The sequence below is a fragment of the Oncorhynchus kisutch genome, linkage group LG13 (assembly GCF_002021735.2).
Source record: "Oncorhynchus kisutch isolate 150728-3 linkage group LG13, Okis_V2, whole genome shotgun sequence".
In the NCBI taxonomy this organism is placed as follows: domain Eukaryota; kingdom Metazoa; phylum Chordata; class Actinopteri; order Salmoniformes; family Salmonidae; genus Oncorhynchus; species Oncorhynchus kisutch.
Window position 1 is genome coordinate 42,184,866 of NC_034186.2, and position 20,070 is coordinate 42,204,935.

The 20,070-nt window shown below is 41.7% G+C and overlaps 1 protein-coding gene across 2 annotated transcripts; it reads left to right on the forward strand.

Moving 5' to 3' along the window:
* Window positions 1–245: 245 nt before the first annotated feature.
* Window positions 246–12,297, forward strand: LOC109902348 (hippocampus abundant transcript 1 protein). 2 transcript variants are annotated; one of them, XM_031786280.1, is made up of 12 exons: window positions 246–308; window positions 3,217–3,312; window positions 3,439–3,501; window positions 3,593–3,720; window positions 3,829–3,943; window positions 4,179–4,397; window positions 7,865–7,978; window positions 8,355–8,426; window positions 9,753–9,865; window positions 9,976–10,073; window positions 10,355–10,521; window positions 10,860–12,297. In XM_031786280.1, exons 1-12 carry the CDS (start codon window positions 285–287, stop codon window positions 11,064–11,066), a joined length of 1,416 nt encoding a protein of 471 aa, XP_031642140.1. In that variant the 5' UTR covers window positions 246–284; the 3' UTR covers window positions 11,067–12,297. The 2 variants fall into 2 exon arrangements, with proteins under 2 accessions (XP_031642140.1, XP_020354220.1); XM_020498631.2 differs by lacking the exon at window positions 246–308 and adding an exon at window positions 2,225–2,539.
* The last annotated feature ends 7,773 nt before the right edge of the window (window positions 12,298–20,070 follow it).

The window sequence follows — 20,070 nt, forward strand, 5'->3', positions numbered from 1 at the left end:
CATAACCAATGATGATACTAGCAAAGAGGATTTAGATAACTTAGTGTGAAAACTCTGTGATACAAGCACATTTCACAGGTGAGACTTTTTTTGATTGTTGATTTTTTGATAATGGCAGCCTTCAATTGGATCATTATTTTCCAGCTCTCCAGGTAGCTGGCTAAAAGGTGTGCATTTTTACTATGTGACTTTTTGCATGTGTGTGTGTGTGTGTGCTCACAGACTGTTCTCTCTCCCCAGTGCCAGTGGTGAGGCGTCCATGGAGAGTCCATCCTCTACCAACAATGAGCCCATCTCCAGCTCTGCTAGTTAGTACAGCTGTCACACACGTGGACACATCATTCTCTAACACATACACACCCTCTCTGCATCTTGTATCTATCTCATAGTCTCTTTCATGGCCTCTCCCAAACGCACACATTCTCTTTCACGGTCTGTCTAATGTATTTTTCCTCTGTTTTTCTGTTCCTGTCTTTCTATCTCTACCTCCTGATACTCATTATCTCTCCTTCTGTCTCCTCTTCTCCTCTGACATCAGTAGTAGTATGCAGCTCAAAGTAGTAGCATGCATCTGGCCACCCCATGCCAATGTTTTAAGAGGCTTAGGCCAGCAATCTAAATGCCTGATCAAGGGAGCGTTATCCATGGTTTTTAGACTGTACTTTTAATTTTCCAACTTAACAACATTGTAATTTTTCTTTGTTATTCCCAGTGCTATGTCAATAGTTTTGTCAAGAGGTGGCCCCAATCCCGTTGGATGACAGTCCCCCATCCCATTTACACCCCCCCATCCCATTTACACCCCCCTATCCCATTTACACCCCCCAATAGATCCCTCCCTGTAGATCCCTACTCTGTTTATCATATATATATATGTGCGGCATCAGGATATTTATATCCTGATGCCTAGTCACCTTACCCCTATACATATCTAACCCTACCACTCTACTATCCCTGCACATTGTAAATATATTTATTGGCACTGACCCTGCAACTGACCCTGTATATAGCTTACCTACTTTCTCGTGTGTTTTTGTTCTACTTGACTTTTTAAAAAAAAGTATTGTACTACTGATATTGATCATTGCATTGTTGGGATTGCACAAAGAAGAAAGGCATTTCACTGTACATGTGAACGTGACAATGAGAACCTGATTATCTTTCTGAATTTTGTTAATGCTACAACCCTTCCATTTTTCATACACAGTTAACTTTGTATATCACATTTTTGTTTATGCTGAATAATTTCAAATTGCCTATTCAGTCTTATCAGTATGCACAGTTGAGATTGCTCTCAGGTACGGTCCGGTACATCCTGTTCAAATATAACCCAAACACAACTATTGACTTATTAGGTCAGAGCCACAGTATGTCATTTCTGTCACTTGTTGTATCATACTATGGATTCTGTCCTATCACTCTAGGCAGAAATGACTCTTGATTGTCGTGTAACTAGTATACACATCATGCATTGCTTTATTCAATTTGTTCTAAGTATTTGTATGTGTGAAATCAAGATGTAGGATACTGTACATCCTACAATTCGTATTTTATTGTATGACCGCAGCTCAATTGGTAGCCCAATGTAATCTAGCGTAAGGTATCATATCATACTAAAGCAGTCAAACTTAATGTATTATAAATGGGCCAAAGCTGGTGCAATCAAGACTTTGGATACTATACGTCTTACAATTTGTATTATATTGTACGACAGCTATTCCATCAATAGCCTAATGTAATGTAACCTAACATAAGGTAGCATATCATACTAAATGGCGTGGCACGGATTTACGTACAGAATAATATATTTAGTGACAGATACTACTGCACTGTTGGAGCTAGGAACACTAAGCATTTCGCTACACCCGCAATAACGTCGGCTAAATATGTGTATGTGACTAATAACATTTGATTTGATTTGACAGGCGGGTTTTAGGGACAGGAGGCTCGACTCCAGAGCTGCAGCTTGATACTAGGATAGGATGTATAGGATATAGTATAGTATGCATTCAGGGCCTTTCAGGAGGATCCTGTGATACCTATGGGGTCTTTGTTCGTTGACGGTTCTAGAGTGAGGGGGAATACTGTAGTGCTTAATACATGAGAGTAAAGTAGAAATGTAATGCAGACACGGTCCGCAGATTTTTCTACTATCCTCTAATTCAATGTATACTGAGATGTAGTAACTGTTCTAAAAAGAAGTCATACCAGTACCCGTCCAAGCAGGTACACGGATGTCAGAAAGAATATCGTATGATGTGACGTCATTACGTTTTAACAATGTTTTTGCAAAGATGGCGGTGGTTGAGTGAATGGGACGAAACAGCCCTTTTAGTTTGAAAAATAGATTTATTCTAAGGTATTTCAGTTTATTTTCCGACAATCTGATTTAAATAGTTTATTTTCTGAAATTCCTTAATAAATAGATTCTTATTAAACGAAGAACTAGAATGGTAATATGACACAGAGCAAAAAGAAGAAACGGGCGAATCGCAGTCTCCTGCTGGCGAAAAAAATTATTATCAAGGATGGAGGAACGGTGAGTTTCCACCTAAATGACAGTATTTGCCATCGTATTTCTTGAGATTAACTAGCAGCATGTGGTATGTCTACAATATGTCACATTTCGCGAGCTAGCTAGCTCCTGCTTGCTAGCGTCCGGGAAGTTCATCATATGCCTCTTCATAGTCCTCTCAAAAACAACATAGCTAACGTTAGCTAGTTGGCTGGCTAGCACCAGATGTGTGACATATTGTAGACTAGCTAGCTAGCATATCAGTATCTTTGACAGTAATTTAGCTAGATGCCATCTGGGATGGACAAGTATTAGCTAGCTGACTAGCTAGGGAAGTAACTTTAAACACTATTGTTAAAAAGGTGGCTAGGCTAATAGAGTTCCATGGGCAAGCTTTCTAGCTAGCCGTTTGTTTAGTTCGATGATGTTATAGTTATTCAGCAATATGGTAACTAGCTAAATTCCTAACGTTGCTTACTGAAATCAGCAACAACTAAAGTGAAATTTGCCAAGACTGCAACACCGCTACTGGCTCTAGTGTCAATTATGAATGTTGTGTAAGCAGGAAGATGCCCCACTGTGTATTATGGTGACTTATTGCTGAGTTGACCTTTTAATATATCTTCTTTGAAAGTAAGACAGTTGAGTATTACTTGTTTCTTGTTGACACACTTACATAGTTATTCCACTCTGTTCACCAGGCACAAGGTTTTGGAGCTCCCAGCGTGTACCATGCTGTAATTGTCATCTTTTTGGAATTTTTTGCCTGGGGCCTGCTTACAGCACCCACTTTGGTGGTATGTTGTCTTGTTTATGACCTATTATTTAATACAGTATGATTTGTTGGCTGCTGATGAAACGATGTTGAAGACCTTCTCCAATTTACAGTATCCACTCTCTGTTCCTGTCCCCTTCCAATCCAGGTCCTACATGAGACGTTCCCGAAGCATACGTTTCTGATGAATGGCTTGATCCAGGGGGTAAAGGTATGGTGTTTGAACATGTGCTATTATTTTGAACAGTTATCTTTCAATTCTGTTACAATTTTTTTGGGGGGTGTGTCTTGTTGTATTACAGGGTCTGCTGTCTTTCCTGAGTGCTCCGCTGATTGGTGCCCTGTCTGATGTGTGGGGTCGGAAGTCTTTTCTCCTGCTCACCGTTTTCTTCACCTGCGCTCCCATTCCACTGATGAAGATAAGCCCGTGGTACGATGGGTCCCAACCTGAGAGAGTTCATAGTTACTGAGATCACCATTTTAAAAGCTGAATCAAGTGTATTATTAACTGAGTGCCATATCCTGCCTCGGGTTTCAGGTGGTACTTTGCAGTTATCTCGGTGTCCGGTGTGTTCGCTGTTACATTCTCTGTGGTCTTTGCCTATGTGGCTGACATCACGCAGGAGCATGAGCGCAGCATGGCCTATGGACTGGTGTGTATTGAACATTACCTACACAGTTTCTTCTAATCTTGTTTACCACAGCACCTTTTTTGATTGAGGGATTTGTGGTTCATTGCTAAAATAGTACATCATTCAGAACCTATTTGCAGATTTGTCCCTCAAAGCAGAAATTATGCGCAAAAAAAATGTGAAACTACAATTTCATTCAAAGAGTAGTAGTAGCAGAGCTTGGCAGTAGTAAACCTCGTCTACTCTTGTTCGTTAGGTGTCGGCCACCTTTGCTGCTAGCCTGGTGACGAGCCCGGCCATTGGCGCCTACTTGGGCCGTGTGTACGGGGACGGCCTGGTGGTGGTGCTGGCCTCGGCCATCGCTATGCTGGACATCTGCTTTATCCTGGTGGCCGTGCCTGAGTCTCTGCCTGAGAAGATGAGGCCAGCGTCCTGGGGGGCTCCCATCTCCTGGGAACAAGCCGACCCCTTTGCTGTGAGTACCTGTCCACCTCTAAAGGCTCAGTCAGTTGGTGTTATTATTTTGTGTAGCCATTATTAGTGTGCTTTCAGAACGCAAAATGATAAACCTCTTGAAAATGTGTGCTTCAGTTTGGCACTATGATCAGTGGTAGCAGCTAGAAATTTGGTGGGTCGGTTGCATCACAGTCCTGACTGCTGACGTTGGGGTCATTTAGAAATCCAAAAAAGGTTATAGGGGTAATGTGTGTCTGTTTTCATGGGACAATGGTATCAACGGAATTGGGGGCGGGGGGGTGCCCCCCCCCCCCCCCCCCCCGACTGACGCCCATGGTTCCCCTTAGGGAAACATAGCATATGTTTTTGTGTTGACACTTTCAACTAGCTACTCATGTTACAAGTAGTCCTCTTCAGTCTTCCCATTTCCCTACAATAGCTCTATCACTTAAGCTACTGTTTTCATTCAAGTTCATAGAAGAACAAGACCACCTGATGTTGTATGCACCAACTTGTTTGGTACAGGCCATGTTAGTGTTACCTCGTCTTTAATTTATGCGCACTGTTTTCATAATTCCTCTATAGTAGGCTTTCAGCGAGTGGCGGTGGTTCTAATTGCACATTGGCACCAACGGTGCCCAAAACAGTGCAGGAATAGTACACAAAAAATATATATTTGATAAACACAATTGGATTTACCCAGCATAAGGAACAAACTTTCATGCCGCATTTAGACCAGGATGTGGTCTTTGTCAGCCAAACCTGAACTTCCCCTAAGGTGGGTTGTTTGAAGGAGCCACGGTGGTGTGTGTAAAAGGGGGAGGGAGTTCAACAGGCTGTTAGACAGACGCCAAATAGGGGAACAATTAACCTTTCATAATCCTCTATTGCTGAGGGGCTGTACAACAACAGTTAAAGCTACATGGCACAGTGTACAGCAGCTACTCATAGCACAGCGAAACAGGTCTTCCTCAGGCAATGTTGAGGGGGAAGGCTGACGTGTCGCTGAAATACATCAACATCACATGATATAGCAATGATGATTGCAGGGTACTTACAGTGTCTTCAGAAAGTTTTCACACCCCTTGACTTTTTCCATATTTTCTTATTACAGCCTGAATTTAAAATGGATTCAATTGAGATTTTCTTTGGTCACTGTCCTACACATAATGTCAAAGTGGAATTATGTTTTTTATTTATTTACATTTTTGCTAAAATGTTAAGATGCAATATGTAGAACTTGCTCCACCATTTCCTGGTTGTTAAAATTCGAATAGTTTGTCTAATTTCAGTTTGTGACAAAACAAGTAGTCATTGTGTAGATAATCATTGTAGATCTACCGCTTCTTAGATTTATAACACAGATTTCTATGTGAATTTGGTCGGGTCGCCCCAAAAATGACATATTGTAGCTGAAATGTCTTGAGTCAATAACTATTCAACCCCTTTTCTTATGGCAAGCCTAAATAGGTTAAGGAGTAAAAATGTGCTTAAGTCAAATGATAAGTTGCATGGACTCTGTGTGCAATGATAGTGTTTAACATGACTACCTCATATCTGTACCCCACACATACAATTATCTGTAAGGTCCCTCAGTCGAGCAGTGAATTTCAAACACAGATTCAACCACAAAGACCAGGGGGAGTTTCAAGTGCCTCGCAAAGAAGAGCACCTATTGGTAGATCAGTAAAAGCAGACATTGATTATCCATTTGAGCATGGTGAAGTTGTTAATCTTTGGATGGTGTATCAATACACCCAGTCACTTCAAAGATACAGGCGTCAGGGATTTCACCATGAGGCCAATGGTGACTTAAAAAAACACTTCGAGTTTAACGACTGTGATAGGAGAAAACTGAGGATGAATCAACAACATTGTAGTTACTCCACAATACTAACCTAATTAGAATGAAAAGAAGGAAGCCTGTACAGAATATGCATCCTGTTTTCGACAATGCACAGAAGTGATACTGGGAAAGAATGTGGCCGAGTTAGAGTTATGACTTAAATCTGCTTGAAAATCTATGGCAAGACCTTAAAATGGTTGTCTAGCAATGATCAAAAACCAATTTGACAGAGCTTGAAGAATATTGAAAAGAAGAATGGGCAAATGTTGCTCAATCCAGGTGTGGAAAGCTCTTAAAGAGCTTACAGTCAGAAAGACTGTAATTGCTGCCAAAGGTACTACAAAGTATTGACTCAGGGGTGTAAATAATTATGTAAATGAGATATTTCTGTATTTCATTTTCCAAAAAATTGCTACAAATTCGAAAAACATGTTTTCACTTTGTCATTGTGGGGTATTGCATCAATATAATCAATTTTGAATTCAGGCTGTAACACAACAAAATGTGGAATAAGTCTATGGGTATGTATAGTTTCTCAAGGCACTGCGAAGATAATATCAAGATTGTGTTAATAAATGTGTGTTATGATGATCGATCCAGGGAAATAAGCATCATCACACGATTGACCTACAAAACTTAAGCTAAAGGAGTATTTATTTTGAGTCCGAGTGAAGTCTCTCTTTTTTTTGCTCTTAACACAATCATCACGATTGACGCTGTATAACGCTGAAGGCCCAAGTCACTGATATTATAGCATAACAATACAGTATGGGGGTGTTTGTAGGTCAAGGGTTCCCGAACGTTGGTCCCCAGTGCCACCTTTTTCACATTAAACCCCCCCCCCCCCCCCCCCCCTTTATTTATTTATTATTGTTTATTAAGGTGGCCTATATTAAATACAACAGCAGCTTGACATTGTTTAATTTGAGAGACCTAAGAAAAGTGTTGTTTTGAAGCTACTTTCCTGCAATTCTACATAGTTTAACAAGACTCATGAGGTAGACTATTTAAAAATGATAGTAATGGATAAGGAAAATATTGGTTTATTATAATGTATATGAACCCTCAATGTAATTATACATAATATAATTTTTCCCGTAAAGTGATTCGATCAGTTGATAGCAACAGTCACGCATTGTATAAGATTACTTCCCAAGCACTTTAGAAGGTCGTAGCTCAGCTTATGAATGTCATGGAGACAAACCAACGATATTCCGACGTGCACCATAATTGCATCTTACTCTTGCATTTCACCACTTGATTATATCCTAAAGCATCATGGATTTATGAGTAGTTTTAGATTTGTATAAACAAATAGCAAATTGTTCAAAAAGTACCCCCCCCCCCAATCAAGGAAGGTCCCGCACACCGCCACGAAACGTTGGCTCCCCATGTGTGGGGGGGACCCCTGTTGTAGGTGGTTATGTGTTGGTGTAATTCTAGGTCTCCTGACTCTCCGACGCAGACCACAGCTGTTTTGTAACTCTACTTCTCTAGTTTGCTCTCTTGGGTTGAGACCCAGTTCTCACAATAGGCCTCCTTTCCGACCAGGAGGAGTGGTTGGGTGTTCTTGCACATCATATCGTTAACACTTGTCATCACCTACCGTCCTCCTAACCCCTTTTTCTTTCTGTCTCCAGTCTCTAAGGAAAGTGGGCCAGGATTCCACTGTGCTGCTCATCTGTATAACAGTGTTCCTGTCCTATCTCCCTGAGGCTGGCCAGTACTCCAGCTTCTTCCTCTACTTACGACAGGTCGGCTATGTATACTGTCAAATACATAAACGGACGTGTAAGATGCGTGTCAGATGTCAGGCCATCCCCCTATTTCCATTATCGATGTAACTGAGGTCAAGTCCCCTTCATAGTCAGTATATCATTTGGTAGAGTTGTCGAGGGATTTTGACTATGTAGCTCATTCAAAGTATACAACCAAGTTATCATATTTTGCTTGGACCCCTGCTGTTTGCTGCTCACAGCTAGGCCTGTATGTATGTGTATATATATATATATGTATATATATATATATATATATATATATATATATATATATATATATATCCTTGATGATAGGCATACTCATTTAGTTTCACTGGCAGTACGATCACATTTTCGCTCTCCCTTTTTTCAGATTATGGGATTTTCACCTGAAAATGTTGCAGCTTTCATAGCTGTTCTAGGACTGCTTTCAATCATTGCACAGGTTAGTTGTCATTAACTATCATTACATTAATTATATTTATGTTATATATAAATAATCACACACACACAAAAGTATTTGGACACCCCTTCAAATTAGTAGATTTGGCTATTTCAGCCACACCTGTTGCTGACAGGTGTATAGAATCAAGCACACAGCCATGCAATCGCCATAGACAAACATTGGCAGTAGAATGGCCTTACTGAAGAGCTCAGTGACAATCAACGTGGCACCGTCATAGGATGCCACCTTTCCAACAAGTCAGTTTGTCAAATTTCTACCCTGCTAGAGCTGCTGTTATTGTGAAGTGGTAATGTCTAGGAGCAACAACGGCTCAGCCGCAAAGTGGTAGGCCACTCAAACCGAGCACTGTAGCACGTAAACATAGTCTTTCCTCGATTGCAACACTCACTACCGAGTTCCAAACTGCCTCTGGAAGCAACGTCAGCACAAGAACTGTTGGTCGGGAGCTTCATGAAGTGGGTTTCCATGGCCATGCAGCCGCACACAAGCCTAAGATCACCATGCGCAATGCCAAGTGTCGGCTGGAGTGGTGTAAAGCTTGCCGCCATTGTACTCTGGAGCAGTGGAAACTCGTTTTCTGGAGTGATGAATCACGCCTCACCATCTGGCAGTCTGACGGACGAATTTGGGTTTGGCGGATGCCAGGAGAACACTACCTGCCCCAATAAATAGTTCCAACTGTAAAGTTTGGTGGAGGAGGAATAAGGGTCTGGGGCTGTTTTTCATAGGTCGGGCTAGGCCCCTTAGTTCCAGTGAAGGGAAATCTTAACGCTACAGCATACAATGACATTCTAGATGATTCTGTGCTTCCAACTTTGTGAAGGCCCTTTGCTGTTTCAGCATGACAATACCCCCCGTGCACAAAGTGAGGTCCATACAGAAATGGTTTGTTGAGATCGGTGTGGAAGAACTTGACTGGTTTGTACAGAGCCCTGACCTCAACTCAATTTAACACCTTTGGGATGAATTGGAACGCCGACTGTGAAGCCAGGCCTAATCGGCCAACATCAGTGGCCGGTTCTTGAGCAAGTCCCTGCAGCAATGTTCCAACATCTAGTGGAAGGCCTTCCCAGAAGAGTGGAGGCTGTTACAATATATTAATGCCCATGATTTTGGAATGAGATGTTAGACAAGCAGGTGTCCACATACTTTTGGTCATTTAGTATATATCTATATAGTTATTCCATTCTCTGCCATGTTATAACGACCTTTGGTTTGGCCATATAATAAGGACTTTCATTATAGGCATTATGAACATTCCAATAAAGTGTTTCTAATTATGTTATTTTTTGTTCCCTTTGTAAGACTGTAATATTGAGTTTACTCATGCGTTCCATCGGGAATAAGAACACCATCTTGCTCGGCCTTGGGTTCCAGATACTGCAGCTCGCCTGGTATGGGTTTGGCTCCGAGCCATGGTAAGCTTTTTCAAGGCGACTCAAACCATTGAACGCATCTGATGATTCAGTTCAGTGATAGATACTCTTTACAGTGATAGATACTCTTTAAAGTGACTATCTCTCTACAGGATGATGTGGGCAGCAGGGGCTGTAGCAGCCATGTCAAGCATCACTTTCCCAGCAATCAGTGCGTTGGTTTCTCGCACCGCTGAGCCAGACCAACAAGGTTTGTACTTAGTTATAACTTTATTTTGCAACTTTCTCTGATTTGTCTTTTGGCAGGGTCATAAATGCAAATGAGAAATGGTTCTGTGAAAGGGGCAGTTAATCAAAATGACTTATTTTTTTCCTTACCTTGAAACCAGTCAATGCTTAGCCATAGACCACTTTTCAAGGTAAGGAAATAAATATGTACTTTTGAAGAACTATCCCTTTAACTTACCTTGTGAATTAAAAGTTGAATAAAATCCAACTAATACGAAAATTATTTTGGCGCTCATCCCACAGGGGTGGGCCAGGGGATGGTGACAGGGATCCGGGGTCTGTGTAACGGCCTGGGGCCGGCGCTCTACGGCTTCATCTTCTACATCTTCCACGTGGAGCTAGATGCTCCCCCAGACGGCAGCCAGGACACACCGGTCCACACTCAACCCCACCTTCAGCACCTCCCACAGGTTAGCCCCCAGCCCCAAACTTTTCTCCTCCTCCTCATAGTTTTGATACGCAGCCTGAACCCGACGAGGCTTGAATTTGGTTGGAGTTCAACAGCCAGCATACCTCCTCAAAAGTGACCAAGCAGTTCAACAAGGCTCTATCGCTGTCTTAAAAGTGGCTATCATTATTTAGGCACTATGCAATCTTAGAGGTTTGTGGCCACTATTTAACGTTAACTAGTTACCAAGTATTTACATGACTGTTTTTGAATATGCTTTGTACAAGTGTAACCCTAATTTAAGCATTTTCCTAATTTAGTCAAATTCTCTTGTTCCTTTTTATTCCCCCCTCTCCTCAGACGTCCATCATTCCTGGCCCACCCTTTCTCTTCGGAGCATGCTCAGTGCTGCTAGCACTCTTGGTGGCCCTTTTCATACCAGAGCACCCCCACCTGGGCCCCCGGCCTGGCAGCTGGAAGAAGCACAGCTCGCCCCACGGGCACCCCCACAGCCCACAGCCACCCGGGGAGGCCAAAGAGCCCCTACTGCAGGACACAAATGTGTAACACAGACCTGGCTACTCGGGCCTGACTCCCCCCTCTTCAAAACCACACAAAGCAAGAGAGCTCATGTGTAGGTGTAGTAAACAATCAAAAAGCTATATTAAGAGTTACCACTATATATGTATACATAGGAGTATGGTTTTTTATTAGAAAGTTCTATCCAAAGGCACTATTTGCAATGGCTTATATTTATTCATTTTTTTGTTTTTCCTCAAACTTTTACTTTTTGTTTTTCTTCAACCGTTGTTTTGATGATATTGGACAGGGCAATGCTCAACTCAGGGACATACCTGTTGGGCTGTTTCTGAACACAGTGTGTTCCACAATCAGAAGAGGGAGTCTCTGCACAAAAAACAACAACCTAGAAAGAAAAAGCAGCATCAAAAAGACTGGTTAGTCCTCTAGAGTTGGGCCTTCAGCTTTACGGAACTGTGTGTGAGAAAAATGACAATGCGGGGCTGAATCGGAAATCCAGTTGAAATTTCCCCCAGATCTTTGCATAAAACAGCCTTAATCCACAAACTAACCACGGAATGTGAAGACGCGATGGACTTGGAATGGTACAGCTGAATTTTTAAAGCACCTTTGTTTTGTCGCTTATATCAAACTGCTGCCTATATGAATTCCTACTACCACTTCTTCAGACTGACTGGTGCCTCAATTGGGGTGGGATACTTTTTGGCGGGACCACAAGGAGATATCGTATCAACCCCTGCTTACTCTTTGACATCACAGAATGTGACAGATTGGCTTGATATTTTGTCTTTTATTTTCATTTTGTTCATGTACACGGCCAAGTTCCTGACATGTATGGATCGTACAGTTACAGAAAATGATCATACAAGAAGGGTTTGCCTTTAAAAAATATCTAATTTACACGAAGGACACCCTATGTCAGACAACACGTTGCATAGTTACGGAATCCATAGATCCATCTCGTGGCCTTCTAAAAACCTTTTCACTTGTACAAACAAAATATGTTCTCGTTTTAACTTGCTTATTGACCAAATACCAAAAGTACATATTGAATCATGAAAGTGTGCTCTAGCTATTTATGAGTTGGTGTTCTGTAAAACAGCAATTTCTTGAAATACTGTATGCAGTTTTTTTCTTTTCCATGTATTGTCATTGTTTTGCTGCCTTTTATTTTCAATATTACATTTGTTGACTGACCTTGTAAATATACAGTAAGTATACAACCATGCATTTCAATAAAGTGGAATATTTTGATGGATTTATGGTTGGGAAACTTAGGTAAAGGGAACATTGATCTAAATCCAAACATGAGATACCAGTATGATGAATCTTGAAGTCAATGCATTTTAGGGTTCCACCCGCAGCCTTTTATTGTACACTATCTGATAGGGTACACACTTATCAATATAATTTAGCATGTTTTGCTGTGTTGGGCAGCAGGCTGTAATTGACGACAGGTGAGATGGACACATTGCTGGCAGTTATTTCACCAAGAAAAAGTTCAATGTCACGCTATATTTCTAGTTTGTCTTCAAATGGTTCTGTAAGCTTGATTTGGCAATGCAACTATTTGAGATTCACAAGATGCAACTTCTGTTTCAAGATGACAAACCAACAGATTTAATTGCAGTTGATCAGAGGCTTGACCACTGACATTTTCGGAAAACAAAACTTCAATATACATATATGTATATATTCATATACCCATAGGTACAGTTTTTATACAGAAAAACACTTCAGTAGCAATCATATCCTGACATTCAAGTGGAGCAATAACCATAGTAAAGGTGTTAAGACTGTTCATCAATGAGCTGGTGATTCCTCATTAACCATTGAAATGGGTAACTTCTCAAATGGCAGCTTTTCCTGGGAAACACTATTAAGAATGTTTTCACACTGGCTCAAGTGTCATTTGGACCAGGGCTTGAGTATTTTAAAAATTGTATTTAACCAGGAAGGGCTCATTGAGATTTGAAATCTCATTTTCAAGAGATTCCTGGCCAAGATAGGCAAAACCAAGTCATAACACAATTACAGACAGACAGGAACAACTACAGGTAATCTAGTAAAAAAAACATAGAATTCACAGGAGCAGAACAAAATATCCAGAGATGGTTGTCCATCTGCAAGGTTCTCCCATCTCCACAGAAGAACTCTGGAGCTCTGTCAGAATGACCATCGGGTTTTGGTCACTTTCCTGACCAAAGCCTTTCTCCCCGGATTGCTCAGTTGGGCCAGGCGGTTAGCTCTAGGAAGAGTCTTGGTGGTTCATTTTGATGAAACATGGTGAAACCCCAAAATTGCCTACCCTGGAAGCCTGTGTTTCAGACATAAGTGGATGGCTGCAAATATTGCTTGTTCTAGGTCCTAAGAAACAAAGAGATCTTCTGTTGAATCTGACAATTAATCTTGATGGTTGTACAGTCGTCTCAAAAAAAACTGAAGGACCTCGGCGTTACTCTGGACCCTGATCTCTCTTTTGACGAACATATCAAGACTGTTTCAAGGACAGCTTTTTTTCCATCTACGTAACATTGCAAAAATCTGAAACTTTCTGTCCAAAAATGCAGAAAAATTAATCCATGCTTTGTTACTTCTAGGTTAGACTACTGCAATGCTCTACTTTCCGGCTACCCGGATAAAGCACTAAATAAACTTCAGTTAGTGCTAAACACGGCTGCTAGAATCTTGACTAGAAACAAAAAGAATTGATCACATTACTCCAGTGCTAGCCTCCACACTGGCTTCCTGTTAAGGCAAGGGCTGATTTCAAGGTTATACTGCTAACCTACAAAGCATTACATGGGCTTGCTCCTACCTATCTTTCCGATTTGGTCCTGCCGTACAGGCCTTTCTAATCGACCTGGCCGGGGTATCCTGGAAGGATATTGATCTCATCCCATCAGTTGAGGATGCCTGGATATTTTTTTTAAATGACTTCCTAACCATCTTAAATAAACATGCCCCATTCAAGAAATTTAGAACCAGGAACAGATATAGCCCTTGGTTCTCCCCAGACCTGACTGCCCTTAACCAACACAAAAACATCCTATGGCGTTCTGCATTAGCATCGAACAGCCCCCGTGATATGCAGCTGTTCAGGGAAGCTAGAAACCATTATACACAGGCAGTTAGAAAAGCCAAGGCTAGCTTTTTCAAGCAGAAATTTGCTTCCTGCAACACTAACTCTAAAAAGTTATGGGACACTGTAAAGTCCATGGAGAATAAGAACACCTCCTCCCAGCTGCCCACTGCACTGAAGATAGGAAACGCTGTCACCACTGATAAATCCACCATAATTGAGAATTTCAATAAGCATTTTTCTACGGCTGGCCATGCTTTCCACCTGGCTACTCCTACCCCGGTCAACAGCACTGCACCCCCCACAGCAACTCGCCCAAGCCTTCCCCATTTCTCCTCCCAAATCCTTTCAACTGATGTTCTGAAAGAGCTGCAAAATCTGGACCCCTACAAATCAGCCGGGCTAGACAATCTGGACCCTTTCTTTCTAAAATTATCTGCCGAAATTGTTGCCACCCCTATTACTAGCCTGTTCAACCTCTCTTTCGTGTCGTCTGAGATTCCCAAAGATTGGAAAGCAGCTGCGGTCATCCCCCTCTTCAAAGGGGGGGACACTCTTGACCCAAACTGCTACAGACCTATATCTATCCTAACATGCCTTTCTAAGGTCTTCGAAAGCCAAGTCAACAAACAGATTACCGACCATTTCGAATCTCACCATACCTTCTCTGCTATGCAATCTGGTTTCAGAGCTGGTCATGGGTGCACCTCAGCCACGCTCAAGGTCCTAAACGATATCTTAACCGCCATCGATAAGAAACATTACTGTGTAGCCGTATTCATTGATCTGGCCAAGGCTTTCGACTCTGTCAATCACCACATCCTCATCGGCAGACTCGACAGCCTTGGTTTCTCAAATGATTGCCTCGCCTGGTTCACCAACTACTTCTCTGATAGAGTTCAGTGTGTCAAATCGGAGGGTCTGCTGTCCGGACCTCTGGCAGTCTCTATGGGGGTGCCACAGGGTTCAATTCTTGGACTGACTCTCTTCTCTGTATACATCAATGAGGTCGCTCTTGCTGCTGGTGAGTCTCTGATCCACCTCTACGCAGACGACACCATTCTGTATACTTCTGGCCCTTCTTTGGACACTGTGTTAACAACCCTCCAGGCAAGCTTCAATGCCATACAACTCTCCTTCCGTGGCCTCCAATTGCTCTTAAATACAAGTAAAACTAAATGCATGCTCTTCAACCGATCGCTACCTGCACCTACCCGCCTGTCCAACATCACTACTCTGGACGGCTCTGACTTAGAATACGTGGACAACTACAAATACTTAGGTGTCTGGTTAGACTGTAAACTCTCCTTCCAGACCCATGTCAAACATCTCCAATCCAAAGTTAAATCTAGAATTGGCTTCCTATTTCGCAACAAAGCATCCTTCACTCATGCTGCCAAACATACCCTTGTAAAACTGACCATCCTACCAATCCTCGACTTTGGCGATGTCATTTACAAAATAGTCTCCAATACCCTACTCAACAAATTGGATGCAGTCTATCACAGTGAAATCCGTTTTGTCACCAAAGCCCCATATACTACCCACCATCTCGTTGGCTGGCCCTCGCTTCATACTCGTCGCCAAACCCACTGGCTCCATGTTATCTACAAGACCCTGCTAGGTAAAGTCCCCCCTTATCTCAGCTCGCTGGTCACCATAGCATCTCCCACCTGTAGCACACGCTCCAGCAGGTATATCTCTCTAGTCACCCCAAAACCAATTCTTTCTTTGGCTGCCTCTCCTTCCAGTTCTCTGCTGCCAATGACTGGAACGAACTACAAAAATCTCTGAAACTGGAAACACTTATCTCCCTCACTAGCTTTAAGCACCAACTGTCAGAGCAGCTCACAGATTACTGCACCTGTACATAGCCCACCTATAATTTTGCCCAAACAACTACCTCTTTCCCTACTGTATTTAATTAATTAATTTTGCTCCTTTGCACCCCATTATTTTTATTTCTACTTTGCACATTCTTCCATTGCAAATCTACCATTCCAGTGTTTTACTTGCTATATTGTATTTACTTTGCCACCATGGCCTTTTTTTGCCTTTACCTCCCTTATCTCACCTCATTTGCTCACATCGTATATAGACTTGTTTATACTGTATTATTGACTGTATGTTTGTTTTACTCCATGTGTAACTCTGTGTCGTTGTATGTGTCGAACTGCTTTGCTTTATCTTGGCCAGGTCGCAATTGTAAATGAGAACTTGTTCTCAACTTGTCTACCTGGTTAAATAAAGGTGACATAAAAATAAATAAACATACCTACACGTACACTACGGTCACAAGACGCTGGCCTCCTTACTGTCCCTAGAATTTCTAAGCAAACAGCAGGAGGCAGGGCGTTCTCCTATAGAGCTCCATTTTTATGGAATGGTCTGCCTACCCATGTGATAGACGCAGACTCGGTCTCAACCTTTAAGTCTTTACTGAAGACTCATCTCTTCAGTAGGTCATAGGATTTTAGAGAGGAATGGAAAATTCGATATAGGCCGATAGTTTTTATATTTTCTGGGTCAAGGTTTGGCTTTTTCAAGAGAGTCTTTATTACTGCCACTTTTAGTGAGTTTGGTGAACATCCGGTGGATAGAGAGCAGTTTATTATGTTCACCATAGGAGGGCCAAGCACAGGAAGCAGCTCTTTCAGTAGTTTAGTTGGAATAGGGTCCAGTATGCAGCTTGAAGGTTTAGAGGCCATGATTATTTTCATCATTGTGTCAAGAGATATAGTACTAAAACACTTGAGTGTCTCCCTTGATCCTAGGTCCTGGCAGAGTTGTGCAGACTCAGGACAACTGAGCTTTGGAGGAATATGCAGATTTAAAGAGGAGTCCATCATTTGCTTTCTAATGATCATGATCTTTTCCTCAAAGAAGTTCATGAATTTATTAATGCTGAAGTGAAAGCCATCCTCTCTTGGGGAAGGCTGCTTTTTAGTTAGCTTTGCGACAGTATCAAAAATAAATTTAGGATTGTTCTTATTTTCCTCAATTAAGTTGGAAAAATAGGATGATCGAGCAGCAGTGAGGGCTCTTCGATACTGCACGGTACCGTCTTTCCAAGCTAGTCGGAAGACTTCCAGTTTGGTGTGGCGCCATTTCCGTTCCAATTTTTTGGAAGCTTGCTTCAGAGCTAGGGTATTTTCTGTATACCAGGGAGCTAGTTTCTTATGACAAATGTTTTTTGTTTTTAGGGGTGCGACTGCATCTAGGGTATTGCCCAAAGTTAAATTGAGTTCCTCAGTTAGGTGGTTAACTGATTTTTGTTCTCTGACATCCTTGGGTAGGCAGAGGGAGTCTGGAAGGGCATCAAGGAATCTTTGGGTTGTCTGAGAATTTGTAGCACAACTTTTGATGCTCCTTGGTTGGGGTCTGAGCAGATTATTTGTTGCGATTCCAAACGTAATAAAATGGTGGTCCAATAGTTCAGGATTATGAGGAAAAACATTAAGATCCACAACATTTATTCCGTGGGACAAAACTAGGTCCAGAATATGACTGTGGCAGTGAGTAGGTCCAGAGACATGTTGGACAAAACCCACTGAGTCGATGATGGCTCCGAAAGCCTTTTGAAGTGGGTCTGTGGACTTTTCCATGTGAATATTAAAGTCACCAAAAATTTGAATATTAACTGCTATGACTACAAGGTCCAATAGGAATTCAGGGAACTCAGTGAGGAACACTGTATATGACCCAGGAGGCCTGTAAACAGTAGCTATAAAAAGTGATTGGGTAGGCTGCATAGATTTCATGACGAGAAGCTCAAAAGACGAAAACGTCATATTTTTTGATGTAAATTGAAATTTGCTATCGTAAATGTTAGCAATAATGTCTAATGTGATGTAACAAAATGTGGAAGAAGTCAAGGGGTCTGAATACCTTCCGAAGGCACAGGATCTTACATTCCAGGGTACTTACATTCCATGTTAATGTTTTAACCTGTGCTCTTTTTCCAAGTATTTATTAAAAGGGATCGTTATCAAGCCACTTGATTGGTTTGCCAAAAATGTAGTTTGTTGGTTGTTTAAAAAAATCACTTGCCACGTTTTACTCGCAATTACACTCGATACTCTGGGTTGGATTAAATGCAGAAGACACATTTCAGTCAAAGGCATTCAGTTGTACAACTGACTAGGTATACCCCTTTCCCTTACATATCTATTCAATTTAACCCTGGAATCTAAAGAAATTCCAAAGATCTGGAAATCAGCATTTGTCCTAGGATATTTTTCAATCCATTTTAGAATAAGGCTGTAATGTAACAAAATGTGGAAAACTCTGACTCTGGGGAAGTGGATAAAGGTCTTCATTGCCAAAATCCTGAAGTATCCCGTTAAGCCTATTGGGTTTTGAACCTATGGGTATTCAATATTCCATAAAATTATCAAGGATAAACATCATTCACCTACCTACAGTCATGGCCAAAAGCTTTGAGAATGACTCAAATATAAATTTCCACAAGGTTTGCTGTGTCTTTAGATATTTTTGTCAGATGTTACTATGGAATACTGAAGTATAATTACAAGCATTTCATACGTGTCAAAGGCTTTTATTGACAATTACATGAAGTTGATGCAAAGTCAATATTTGCAGTGTTGACAATTATTTTTCAAGACCTCTGCAATCCGCCCTGGCATGCTGTCAATTAACTTCTGGACCACATCCTGACTGATGGCAGCCCATTCTTGCATAATCAATGCTTGGAGTTTGTCAGAATTTGTGGGTTTTTGTTTGTCCACCCACCTCTTGAGGATTGACCACAAGTTCTCAATGGGATTAAGGTCTGGGGAGTTTACTGGCCATGGACCCAAAATATTGATGTTTTGTTCCCCGAGCCACTTAGTTATCACTTTTGCCTCATGGCAAGGTTTGTCACCAAACTGTTCCTGGATGGTTGGGAGAAGTTGCTCTCGGAGGATGTGTTGGTACCATTCTTTATTCATGGCTGTGTTCATAGGCAAAACTGTGAGTGAGCCCACTCCCTTGGCTGAGAAGCAGTCCCACACATGAATGGTCTCAGGATGCTTTACTGTTGGCATGACACAGGTAGAGCTCGGACAAGCCTTTTTCCGGATGCAGTCCAATCCCTGAACCTTTTGCAGCAATATCCTTGCCGGTGAAGCCCTTTTTGTGCAAAGCAATGATAACGGCATGTGTTTCCTTGCAGGTAACCATGGTTGACAGAGGAAGAACAATGATTCCAAGCACCACCCTCCTTTTGAAGCTTCCAGTCTGTTATTCGAACTCAATCAGCATGACAGAGTGATCTCCAGCCTTGTCCTCGTCAACACTCACACCTGTATTAACGAGATAATCAATGACATGATGTCAGCTGGTCCTTTTGTGGCAGGGCTGAAATGCAGTGGAAATGTTTTTGGGGGGATTCAGTTCATTTGCATGGCAAAGAGGGACTTTGCAATTAATTGCAATTCATCTGATCACGCTTCATAACATACTGGAGTATATGCAAATTGCCATCATACAAACTGAGGCAGCAGACTTTGTGAACATTAATATTTGTGTCATTCTCAAAACTTTTGGCCACGACTGTACACCGGCCCTTTGACCTTGTTGCTTCTGCATATCTTGTTTAGTTTTCTTAATTCTAGTCTCCCAAGGGACTTGATAGAGATGACGGTGCCACTGCCACCCCGGTCATGGTGACCCTGATCAAATGCAGCTCCCAAAACAGTTTTAACTCAAAACAGGACTGGAGTCTGCCTACTCACTCCTTCCTCAATTAGACAGGTGGGGCTTGACAAGGACAGAGGCAGGAACATATCTGCTTAGATTTCTTCACTGCAGAAGGAAACACATTGGTCCTCATAATGATTGACAACATGATTAGCCTTTTTTCAATTTGGACCTCAATTCTTATTCGTTATCAAGCCAAACTGCATGTAGTAAGTAACTTTCACATAATTGACCAAAAGGATTAAA